Genomic DNA, 12,500 nt, shown 5'->3' with positions numbered 1-12,500 from the left:
AAAGAGGTCACATATCAATGCTTTTTATTCACTTGTGTTCTGAGAAATTGGTAATAAAAAGATGAATGTGATTTTAGTTCGCATTATAACAAACTTACACAAAGTATATTTTCTACTTTATCCAATATAATCACAATTTAATTTCAAAATATTTTGAAGATATTATTTACACTGTTACACATTATATTTATTGCAGGCCAGGGTATGGCTGTGACCATTGATGATTCTTCTGTTCAGTAATATAAATTAGTTTTTTAATAATTCACATACAAATTTACATATAATCAGGTGATACAACTGATGTAGTACGAATTTTCACCCGTGATCAGTGGTGTAAATTTAAAATAACAACAAATTTGTTGCAAAATCATTCTTCTTACTAACTGGCAGCATCAATTGCAGACTCTGCATGTGAACTAAATGTATAACATCTGACTAACCCTTGCCACTAAGCAAGCTGCCAGGTAACCTCTAATTTCATAGATGGTTCTATGAAATCTCTTGATCATAAAAACTTCATTAATATGGGTAATTATTAATATACCTGATTTAACTCACCATTTAGTTCATAATTTGAATAATAAATATAACCTCATAAATCAAATATTTCAAAGTTGATACACAAGAACCAAAATCTACTGACAATATAGAACATTTTTTTTATGACTACAAAAACATTTTCTGCATAAAATCAGCTAGCAAAACCTAATGGTGTATAAATTCAGGTATACAAAACAGACTAGAAAAGAAGACATGTAAAAGTTATAAAATGAAAACTCCACTCAAAAAGTGCCTTACTGTAAATTTCCTTACTTTTACACATCTCTAAAGTCTTTTGCAAATTTTAAAGAGGAACTTTGATTTCATTTTCCAGAAGGAGGTTCTTTAAGTACTCTGCTTCTTGTTTGAGATGCTGCGTAGTGCCTCTTATGTGGTGTAATCGTTCCTCCATCGTGCAAACAAGAGGACCTGACACAAGGCTACTAAGGCCACAAACACTGCGAACCATCACTGAAAGATAAACAATAATAGTTGAATATCAACCACGAAAACTGAGAGGATATAGGTTCCAAGAATATTTAACAGCAGTCATTCAACTTATGATAAATAAACAATAATATAGTATTGCAATTAAATTTAAAATTAATACAAAATAAAGAAGAAAAGTTGAACTAAAGGTTTGAGAACTTATAACAATAAATACAGATCTTACCAGCTGCATTGTGTAAGTGAGCAAGTGGGTATTGGGGAGACCGCTGTCTTGACAACTCTAGCACTTCACTTTGCTCATCAAAAAGTGTTGCACACAAGTTCTCCAGGGCCTGAGGAGTTATTAAACTAATTTGAAATTGATCATATGCATACAAATTTGACATTTATTTCATATCTTGAATAATTCAATAGAGTCTTAATATCTATATGCCATTTTTTCCAAGCTCTAAGTCAAAAACTTAAACTGTATAACACTGATAAGAGGAAGCTATCTTTTAGCAAACAACCACATCTACATAAGTGCAACTATAAGTAATAAACATATTAAATAAGACTGTTTTTGAAAACTGACCTGTTGGTTGTTAGTGGCTAAATTTGGGGTTGGCTGAATCTCCAAGGGGACCGGTAATCGCACGTACTGAGGAGCCTCTCCCTCTGGACTCTGGTTGGTTGCTTGGAAGCAGGTTACCTGATGGCTTCCTACCTGTAATAATTTAATTTCAGTGTAATGATATTTTTTCCTCTCCTTGAATAAATAAATGGCAAGTGTTACAAAAAATACATGTACATATTATTAGTTCCAAATACAGGAAGATGATAGAAATGGACAATTTTTTAGAATCTTTTCTTGTGTGTGTGTGTTTTTTTTTTTTTTTTATGATAACCTTCCATAAAACATATCAAGCACACAAACATATTTTACATAGGGAATCATTGAAAAAAAAACAGTTATATAAGGGAAAACATACCTTGGTTTTCTTATCCTCATTGTAAACTGAGAAAATAAGGCCAATGAATCTGCTGTCCATTTGTTGGTATCCTGCCTGGGTTTGCAAATCTGAAAGTGAATATGTTTACAAGTTAGGCAAAGTAAGGGGTTATTAAGATTCAATTCTCTAAATAGCTGATCACACTCCTGATTGTAGCTTGGAATAGAGTGCATGTTATTTTCCAAACACTATTTCCTTCACTACACAACTTTTGCATTAAGTTTATGTCTCCCTTCAGATGTTTAAATGTGGAGAGCTAATGATTCTTGCTTCAAAATTGGAACTTGTTCTAGCTTCTCAAAGTTCAGATTACACAGTTCATCTTTAGAGAACAAGAACATGACTGTCATCATTGTGTCACAACTTTAAGGTTCTCTTTTGTTTGCCATTGTAATATTCTTTGAGTCTGATAAATCTGGTATTTTTGGAACGCAAAATAAATGGGGTCAATTTCCGGATGAAAACATAACATTCCCAAGAAAAAAAGTTATTGAAATACCCTAGTGGACATGTATGCATGTGTATGAGTGAGTGATTTAGTATATGTGTGAATGAGAGTGCATACATGGAAGTGCAAAGGATAGAATCTTTACTAAATCAAAAAATAACTTTGCATATATCTACACATAAAGAAGGAATACCATTATTAGCTTCAAAGAACCACTTACCTATGTCAGAGGGCCAAACTGTGATGTGTGGATGAGAGTGATACCAGCCCACAATGTGGAGTTCCTGTCCGCTGGAAGCTGACATTTGCTCGGCTTTTTGCTGCGCCTGAAATCAATTGTGACTCATAATGTGCTGAATTTAAAAGACTCCGATCTATGGTCTTTATAGTATTTCTTATTTAAAACTATTATTTCTCTAGATTTTATTTCAAGCTTAAAAGCCATTTATGATCCTTTTGTGTGTTTTTTTTTAATTTCATTCCCTTACATAATTGAAATAACATGACAGAATTATAAAAAATCAAATTATAAAATATAAGATATTCTTACTTCATAATGATTAATTAGGTCTGGCAATAAAGCTTTTGTCTTTACTTACTAGTTTCTAGATTTCTCTTGCCTCATTTTTGCATAAAATCTACATACTATATTACTAATGTACTTTCCTCCTGCAATAGTCACTTCAGAAATGACAACAAGGAAACAAGAGTTGGAGAATTCACAACTCACCTCAATCAGCATTTCGGGCGATATTTCCACACGGTCTTTTCTTTTATCTGATCTTCTCAGTGTAACAGCTGAATAAATATCACAGGTCACTTCATTGCCCTAGAAGATTCAAGATTAGCCAAACTAGTGAAAAGCTAATAAAATTGCAAAAGTTCACATTAAACTGTAAGAAAAACATGAAAAAGAATAAATATCTGATACAAAAATGTCTGCATTACTACTATTTTAAGACTATCATAAGATAAAACTAAATAATAGGAATAAGTGAATAAGAAAATAAATGTCAAAACTTGATACCTCTCACTAAAATCTTTAAAAGTTTTCATATTTTAACTACTAGTACTGTAATTGAATGACCCAACTGATAATGCTGATAATGTTCATCTTGAAATGTCAAATAAGTAATGGTGTTAATTTTCTTGCTTTCATTTTACCCGACTTTCCTTGTAATTTCTCAACTATACTGACTGCTATTTCATTCATATACAGTGACATTGTTCTCTACAAGGGCTATGTGTAAAGCGCAGCCAAGTTACAATCTAACGAATATTCTGAGTTTTAGAATAATAAATAATAAATGTTATGCAGTTCTTATTTAGTCTTGTACTTTGAAATAGTAAAAGAATAAAATTTTGTATCACTGAGGATTCTAACACAGTGGCCCATGTCAACTGTTAGGACCTGTTCCAAAAGGAGTAATTAAGCTGATATACATAACACCAACACTGAACGCTTTCAATACCTCACTGAATTGTCCAACAAGCAGTCCCATCACTTCTTCCTTCTCTGTTGTGAGGGCATGATGAAGACACACAAGGTAAGCATCGGCAGCCAATCTTACACTCGACACCCACATGGCTGATAGATCTAGTCTGTAAGGGAAATGCAAGTATGAAAAATGTGTCAGACTGAGAACTGAGCATAGATGAGGACTAAGCAGTACTTTGGGAAGTAAAGATTTCATTTTTCTTTTTCATTGCTCTTTACAACAAAAAAGTTTTTAGTAAATATTGAATGACCAAGAAAGAGTTCACTACTGGTTCAATGACTGTGGACGAGAGTATGAAAAAACAGAAAAGAAAAGGAGGAAGACAGGTGAGATAATGAAGGAGGTACAAGACTAAGAACAAACTAAAGTAAAGGAAAAAATAAAGTAGTAGCAGCTGAAGAAGAAAAAGAAAGAAAGAAGAAAAATGACAGTAAAGAAGAGGAAGGAGATCAGAAGAATGACAAAGAGAAGGAGTATGAAATAGAAAAGAAGTAATAAAAAAGATAGAAAGATCATAATACAAATAAAAATAATAGCAAGAAAAAAATAATAAAAAGAAAAAAATTAATAAATAAACAAAGATGAAGAAACACAATAAAACGTGAGGCCGGAGAAATATGATCAAGGAAAAATACAAATAGAAAAAGGAATGGAAAAAAAAAAGAAAAAAAGTCACAAAAAAGAAATAGGTAGATGAAGTAGAACAGAGAACATTAGAACAAATCAAACAAAAACAATAATATCAAAAAAATATATATTACCAGACTACATAAATTTAGCCCAACAATCAAAACAACTATAACTTACATGAGTATTAAAACAAGTAACAACATATATGATTCTGACTAAAATATATTCCTTAGTAGTGATGTTTAGCTAAGCCTTTCAAATAACACCAGGTAGGATTACATTATGTTTAGGTTAAGATTAGTTAGGTTGGTTGGTTATGTTTCAAACTGGGTCAGGTCAGGTCGTCATGTCAGATTAGAAAAATTTATAAAGAATTTACTAATATCAAATATCTGTCAAATAAGTAGTATTCATACATTCCCTTTTTACTTTAAATTCCATATGAGAAAATAAAAAAATTGAGCTCCTGTTATAAATAACTGTATGATAAAAAATACTAAAATACCACTATTAATTTGGTCGACGTATCTCACTAATGGAGAGAACAAAACCAGAAGTAATCTTATAAATAATCTTAAACCTTATACGCAAACCTAAACTTTAGCCACACATAAAATAATTTGCATGTCTAACCCATCCCAAACCCCAGCTTGTAAAGAAATACAAGATTGTTCTGTGGATTTAGACCAACTTATCTGACAGAAAGAAAGCCCAGTTTACTGTAGACCTTGGCTAACTTGGCCTCATTCTATCCTTCCAAAAAAATAATGGTATATTACGTGCATACATGGCAAAATTTTGTGTAAATATCTGACAGCAGTAATTATCCAGAATAGGGCCGTATGTGGATTACAGAAACACAAATGCAATTGTTATAAAATGTGTACAAATCAATATAATCAGTGTAAGAGCACACTTCTTAGATTCCTGACAATTCATCACCGTACAGGGAAGGTCGGTATTGCCAAAATACGTGGTGTAGACTTGGCCTTTGCCAAAGTGCAGAAGAAACAACATTATTTGATGTGGTTGTACTCCGAATAATTCAATGGTCATTTATCAAAGAGGTTTGTTTGTTGGGCCATGGTTAGTTTATGTGAAAAATTACAAAATGTTCTTAGGAATCTACAATTTCTATTTCTTTGTGTGTGTGATAATATACAATGTTATTATTTCTCTGAGTAAGTGAAACAAGGCTTTATACAGCCTGATATATTCTTAATCATACAGACAGCAAAAATTACTACTGCCTTATTATCCTTTCCGTAAATAATCAACTGATTTTGCAAGCACAGAAAGCTTTAATAAATCACATTTCTGTAACCTCAATATCTGACCGTGTGCTGTTTTCACCTACGCGTAGAAAATCTGCAGTAAATGTAAATACCTTAGTCAATAAAAGATTATCAAAAGAGTCTCACAATCAGTACCTTTCACTGTTCAATATGGTATTCTGAAGTTGAATAGTTTGTGAAAATTGTCCTTCATAGGAGGTATTCAGGGATATTGTATGTAGATAAACAAAGATTTAGTTGGTTTTCACATTTGTCGATAAATATGTAGTAAATAAAACAAAAAGAGAATTCTTATGTTAGAACCAATGTAAGCGAGCATAAAAGAAATGTATCCATTTTTTATATAAGTGACCCTTCTTAAATCTACAAGATTTCTATAGGGAGCCTGTATATAGATAACCAATTTTTGTCTAATTTTGATAATATTCATCAGTGTGTCGCATAGATGATAAAGAAAATATGAAAATATTTACATAGTATTACATACGTGCACACATTGTCTTCCACAGATAAATGTTATTTTGCATAAGTAGTCCCTTCAATCACTATGTCCACAACCACAAGATGTTCACTTCTGCTGTGAGAAGATTATCGTCGCTCAGTGTAAAAGAGCCATGGAGGGTCAGATTACCAGAAAAATGGAAAGGAGGCTATATAGAGAAGTGGGGTATGTAATGTAGAGACTAAATAACGTATATGTTCAGCATATATCCTCGTTTAGCTGGCTGTACTTACAGAAATGTGAACACTCCTTGCAGCGGTACCCGGGCAGGCTCGTCATTATAGTCTAAAATCTATTAAAGAATAAGAAGTCTCGTTGTTATTTATAATAATTTGGGTTTGCTTGCCTATAAGACATGAGACTACCACGCAGGATCGCAAATCCTTAATGTAGGATAAGGTGGCAAGTGTAATTTTCCAGAAAACGATTGTGTGAATGTCCGAAAAAAATATAGTTTTTTTGTTTGTTTTTTCGTACTCAATGTGTAAGTAATGATTTTCAACATAAAAGGGGAATGGCCAAGAGAAGAACTGCTAGCAATTTGATTGTTATGTCCATTACATTTACAGTTTACCTTGTACTACACAGTTTTGGAAAATTACGACTATACAGGATGCAGTTTTATGTATTAAGGCTGAGGTTATGTGTACAGCAGTTGTATCCATTTCCAGGTAATAAGTACGAATCTAACATAACTTGATGAAGAGTAGTATCATCATCTTTTTCCTCAAGATGTCGCTATCTTGTCTGTTTCACCACGCATGCGCAGGACACCAATCAGGCTTTTCTGCTGTACCAGCCAGTGGTCACTTCCATATATCATTGAATAGTTCAGTTACTCATGTTTACAAAATTTTGATGGTGGATTATTGGCCTATGCAAAAGTGTGGAGACCAAGGCATTGCTGGATGCGGTCACTGGATAATTGTTTGTAGTGTCATGCCATATAAATTAGGTAATTTTTGCCTTACTCATGTATGAAAGATGCAGCAGGTTCCCACTATACCAGATATCCTTTACATGTTCTGACAAGATAGAGCTACAACACCCATTAAATTGTATAAGTTTACTTGTTATTTTACAGTAGAATGAGATATCTACAGCAGTTATATATCACACTTTGCTGATATATATTTTTTTCCTTTTTTTTTTTTTTTGTATTGGTATTTGAAGGTTGGTATCATGTATTTCAATTTCAGTAGAATGATAATGTTAATAGATGGCGCTATTAAGATGAGGGTCATGAGTGTAAAAATTGTATATTTTTAGGGTAGATAAAAACAGGTGCACTTGTTGAGTGCTGCTGTGATGCTGCATGACAGTTTCAGTTTTATTTGTACAAGTCAGATGCAAGTATTTGTATCTGGCACAATCTTTGCATTACCATTTTGGGTTCATGTTGGTAGGTCTGCTAATATGATGTTGAATATTTGTTTGGCCTCTGACATAAGAAAATTCTCTACTTCAGGAAAGTTATTTTGGTAATATCTTAGTCACCAGGAGCCAAATTACTTATGTATATATAAATATGAATGCATGTGTGCCCATATGTATATCTGTATTTATGTAATTATATTTGTACAGTTTGATAAATCTGGGATGCAAAAGTAGTTCTTAAGGCTCTTCATGGTACCATGGGCAATAATAAGCTGTCATAGTAAGGTCCTCTTGTGCACTACATTTTCTTTTTCAAGAATTATTTATGATTTAAGTAGTAAGAAACAATTTAAGTGTTTTCCTTTCTCTTTCCCAAGGTAACTACTGGGTGGGTGTAGCTCAGGATTATAAAGAAGTAGCCGTTGATGTTGTCAAAGACACCTACAAGTATCCAGTAAAGGCAGCATTTTATTATTCCTGTAAGTATTTCTTTGAAATACAGGTTTGTGAATAATGCAAGCAGGTTGTGATGTGTCTTTCTATATTTAGATATGAGCTATATTCTGCTTATCTTTTTCATTGTAATGGATATTTTTTGGTAACCATGTATTTTACTGGATTCATCTTGTTTTCTAACTTACTGTTTATCCTGCAGTAATTGGAGGAACTCTCTATGCATTCAACACAAACCCTGACGAGAGGGATTTCCAAAGCACCCTTCAGACCTACATGAATGAGTCGGCAATGCTTAGTGAAAGCATCAGAAATCCAGAGGTTGATGCTCATTTCCAGTATTTAGTGGACTGCTATAACCATGGACTAGTTAGACGGTGGGTTAAAAGATATTGTGTAAACTAGATTTCTTATGAAATACTTTTTTCTTCTTTCTTAATAATTGCTAGTTATGTTCTGATTTTTTTTTTTTTTTTTTTTTTTTTTTTTCCCATACTCTTAGCCCAGAAAGTAAATTCTAAATTGATATTTTCTCTGAACTTGGACATATTGTCAGGATTTGATGTCACTGATCAAGCAACACATGGAAGAAATATATATGAAAGCATATAGGTGTGCATATTTATATATATAACAATAATCCAAACTTTACCCGCATTTTTCCTGCACCATCTTTTCAGATTGAGCATTGGCCTCTTCTCTTTTCTGTGGGTAGATAATTATTCCAAGGTTTGTGGAGTGTTTAAATCACGTTGTGACTACCTCAAACCACGTTACTTAACATTTCACGAACGCATCATGGACATTGGATTTTTGGGTCAATGGTGGGTTATTGACAAGAAAATGGAGGAGTTTGATATTAATCCGAATGAATGGATATCAAAAAGTGATGAAAAAATAACACAATAAAGACATTTGCTTTTGTAATGTTCAAAGAACTGTGCACATGTAAATTGTAAAACGAAATATATATATTGAAACATGTTATGTAAATGTATGTAATGTACATAAATTGTTTTATAAAGTTATTGATATTTTTATATCCTTTTATTTTTAATTGTTAAGTGATTAAATACTAACAAACATGATTTTTGTTTAAACAAAAAATATCGTAAACTTTTAGAGTGATTCCTGGATTTCGGGATGAACACAGCATGGCAAGGCTTATGAAAACTTGTACAACTTATATATTCTTTGGTAAGGCTAAGAAAAAAAAAATCTTGCAATATAATTAATATACTACAAAAGTGTATGTCAATGATAGAAATAGTTATATTATCTCTCTAAACTAAGTGAAGAGTTAAAGTGAAGCTAGCTCTCAGGCTTGTGTTGACAACAGACAGCATTGACAACATTACCCCTTTATTTTTCTCTGTTATAAAATTATATTTATCCTGTTACGTAACTTTCCACAAAATGCCCTCCACAGGTATTGCAAATCACACTGAAAATTACTTTACCCATTTTTCTATTTTGTATTAAATTCTATAAACGAGGCTAGTTAATACTCTTTAAATGTAACCTAAGATCGAACTTCAGGATGACAGTCATCTAAAATCCAGAGAATAATATCAATTGGAAACATATACATGCTATATCAATATTATTTTCATAATTATATTATAATTATATTCATGTTACTTTTATTGTTATTTTTTGTCATATCACATGTGTAAGACATTGGGGAGGTCTTGGTGACTTGCTTTGTTCCTGTAACCTTTAATTGACCCACACAAATAACTTTAAAGTAAGGCAACTCTATATATCGAATTTACTTGCCCATTTGCCCTGTTACTCGCACACAATTTATTTTGCTCTTTAAATATGGGCCTAAATCATCAAACCTTTGTTCAGAGAAAAGGTCTGCTGGTCTCTCAGGTAGATTGAAATGAAAACTGGAATTCAAGTTGCACAATATTTATTTATGCAGTAAATCATTTGGAGACATACTATCAAATTTTTTTTATGGTCTCTGTAAACTAATTTACTTATTCATTAAAACATGAGAGAGAATATTACAAATTAATTAAGGTGACATGCTCTTATCATGATCAACTGTAGGAGAATAAACACAGGTGACATTACAGCAGAATATTCGAACTCAGTGGGTTTCACCAACTTTTTACACAAGAGAAATTTAAAAATAAAACCTAATGTAAGTACAGAAAAACTCCAAAGTGCTCGTAATGCGGCTGGTTTGAGCACACCATTCAGGTACATTCTAATGAGGACAATGACACAAAAGTACGTATTGAGAGCATCAGCGATGAACATGGGGGAGAGGACAACCCACCAACTCATCCGCGGCATCACCTCTTCTACTCGCAGGACCACCAGGACAAGTGTGATCAACACGGCTGTGAGCCATATGAACATCTGGAACAAGAATTTGGAAAATAAATACCTCCAATGCATTCTGTTCAAAGTTCTTAACTCAAATACATATTGGAGCAGAAGACTTTTTTTTTTTAGACCGAGTATGAATCCACTTTCTCATTTTACAACTACCATTCCTGTCCGTAGCTACATCAAATATAAAAAGCAATAGTAATATTTCTTCTAAGCATGTAAAACACAATGACAATATACCATTATTTAAAAATTTCACAAATACTGTATAGCACATAAAAACTCACCTCCAGAACTGTGACACCAAGCCACATGGTTAGTTCCCACAAGGAAAAAAACATTTTGCAAAATACTTCTAGCTCTTAATATAACAAAATAATTTACAAATATAAATATATCTGATTTTAATGGTATTTCTGCATCAAAAAGTGTACTTTAAAGCTCAATCTTCTCTGATATTGACACTTATTTCATATTGAGATTTTTTTCAATATTCAAACTCGTTTGCCACACTCAAGTAGCAGCTTTGCTTTTATCTGGAGTAGCTGATTCCTTGGTTATATTTTGCTTTAGGGTAACTTTAATGTGGACAGCAGCATTTCCTTTCGTATGATATTCTTGGTCACCCCCATCAAATGTGGGTTCAATATCATCTGGAAAACGAAAATTCCGGCAATTAGTTAAAGAGACAAAACAGCCTCTAAACATTCATTTATCTCTTTCTCAGTACCAATATATTTTAGCCCATTCAGCCTATAAGGCAAGAATACATGCCATACCTACAGTAATTTTAGTTCATGGCCCTACAAGTGCTCAGTTACGAAGGAGTCCTTTATTAGTCCTACTGTTTAACCTTTTCCTTGATTTATGGAAAAGCTTTTATATAATCTTATTGCCTTTAATGTTATTCATTTCTTAATATTTTAATAATTTAATAATCATAATATCAATACTATTAATACCATTATCAATATTAATAGCATAAGAATGAAAAACACATTTTCCCACTATTTCAAGCATGGGGGAAATCAAGCTCAGTCACTAGAGACTCCTTTACTGGCTAAGCTCATTTGGAGCCATCCGTATGTAACAAAATTCACAAAAAAATACATAGGACAGTACATAAATTTCTAGTCATTGAGTTAAGTCAGCTGTCTTTTCAATAAGATTCAGAATAACCAGCAGCTAACTGGAGACTAAAAATACCCCAATAATAGCAAGTATAGACAGAAATATTAGGTATGAAATACCCACATTATCAAAAGCACAGCTGACACAAAACATTTCAAATGCATTAATTCTGCTGTCCATCAGTTCTTGTTGACAATGACTAAGCAGCTAAGAAAAATATAAAAATAAAAATAAATAACTTAATTATAAAAAAATGAAAATGTTTATATGTCATACCTGATAGGTAAACTGTTGAAGTACGCGTATCAATAATTGCAGGTCCTCTCGCTGCAACTTGGAGACAGAGGGCTAGATTGATAGCACGTGGCACTGCTGAACCCAGACCATGTAGCACAACCCATCCACTTTCATGCAAGAGGTTTAGTGCTCGTGCTTCTTGTCCCTAGTAATGAAGCAGGGAGAGGGAGGAATCATCAAATAACAATAGTCTTAAATTTCGAAACAATCAATGTCAAGATCCTTAGAACAATGTCAATAAAGCTGTGTGAAAATGTGCAGTTGTCTTACCTTAAAGTTAGAGTAGTTATTTACATAGACATCATTGTTACGCTTTGGCAAGTGTCGTGGAAGTCTTCGCCGTAACCACAGTTCATCAGGATCTATGTTATTATCACTGTTAGGAACTTTGGAAGCCCTTCCTTTTTTTTCTGTTGCCATTACATGATCAGTGCAACACTTCTGAAATAAAAGAAATAAGGAATGAGATATGAGGGGATAGAAAAAAACGAAAGAGAGAGAAGCAGAGAGAGAGAAGCAGAGAGAGAGAAGCAGAGA

General features: G+C 32.8%; 4 protein-coding genes across 6 annotated transcripts in view; 1 reads left to right on the top strand and 3 right to left on the bottom strand.

Annotated features, from left to right (window-relative positions):
* Positions 1-8,887, bottom strand: part of LOC113828337 (lys-63-specific deubiquitinase BRCC36) — a 9,453-nt gene extending 566 nt beyond the window's left edge. The window contains exons 1-8 of one of the 3 annotated variants that reach the window (XM_070144573.1): positions 8,839-8,887; positions 3,903-4,032; positions 3,161-3,259; positions 2,651-2,756; positions 1,962-2,050; positions 1,565-1,696; positions 1,214-1,322; positions 1-1,011 (exon numbers count right to left, since the gene is read on the bottom strand). The exon at positions 1-1,011 is cut by the window's left edge and continues 566 nt beyond it. In XM_070144573.1, the coding sequence (XP_070000674.1) occupies positions 845-1,011; positions 1,214-1,322; positions 1,565-1,696; positions 1,962-2,050; positions 2,651-2,756; positions 3,161-3,259; positions 3,903-4,032; positions 8,839-8,858 (852 nt within the window). In that variant the 5' untranslated portion in view covers positions 8,859-8,887 and the 3' untranslated portion in view covers positions 1-844. Of the gene's footprint in view, positions 1,012-1,213; positions 1,323-1,564; positions 1,697-1,961; positions 2,051-2,650; positions 2,757-3,160; positions 3,260-3,902; positions 4,033-5,946; positions 6,103-8,838 lie in introns of those variants that run through there. The other 2 variants (XM_027381276.2, XM_027381277.2) reach the window with 2 other exon arrangements.
* On the top strand, positions 6,371-9,214 carry LOC113828348 (mitochondrial import inner membrane translocase subunit Tim29). The gene is made up of 4 exons (XM_027381288.2): positions 6,371-6,521; positions 8,111-8,212; positions 8,389-8,563; positions 8,867-9,214. The coding sequence occupies exons 1-4, from the start codon at positions 6,419-6,421 to the stop codon at positions 9,093-9,095; spliced, it is 609 nt and encodes a 202-aa protein (XP_027237089.1). The 5' UTR covers positions 6,371-6,418; the 3' UTR covers positions 9,096-9,214.
* Positions 9,215-10,087: 873 nt separating this feature from the next.
* LOC138859054 (transmembrane protein 203) lies at positions 10,088-10,962 on the bottom strand. Its single transcript, XM_070144576.1, has 2 exons — positions 10,823-10,962; positions 10,088-10,562 (listed from the first exon to the last, which is right to left on the bottom strand). Exons 1-2 carry the CDS (start codon positions 10,874-10,876, stop codon positions 10,209-10,211), a joined length of 408 nt encoding a protein of 135 aa, XP_070000677.1. The 5' UTR covers positions 10,877-10,962; the 3' UTR covers positions 10,088-10,208.
* A 75-nt stretch (positions 10,963-11,037) lies between these two features.
* LOC138867791 (ribonuclease P protein subunit p20-like) overlaps positions 11,038-12,500 on the bottom strand; it is an 8,643-nt gene continuing 7,180 nt past the window's right edge. The window contains exons 2-4 of the mRNA XM_070144575.1: positions 12,234-12,404; positions 11,943-12,108; positions 11,038-11,188 (exon numbers count right to left, since the gene is read on the bottom strand). Coding sequence (XP_070000676.1) covers positions 11,049-11,188; positions 11,943-12,108; positions 12,234-12,383 — 456 coding nt within the window. The 5' untranslated portion in view covers positions 12,384-12,404 and the 3' untranslated portion in view covers positions 11,038-11,048. The remainder of the gene's footprint in view (positions 11,189-11,942; positions 12,109-12,233; positions 12,405-12,500) is intronic.

The sequence above is a fragment of the Penaeus vannamei genome, chromosome 32 (genome assembly GCF_042767895.1).
Source record: "Penaeus vannamei isolate JL-2024 chromosome 32, ASM4276789v1, whole genome shotgun sequence".
In the NCBI taxonomy this organism is placed as follows: domain Eukaryota; kingdom Metazoa; phylum Arthropoda; class Malacostraca; order Decapoda; family Penaeidae; genus Penaeus; species Penaeus vannamei.
This window is presented reverse-complemented; position numbering and strand designations above follow the sequence as displayed.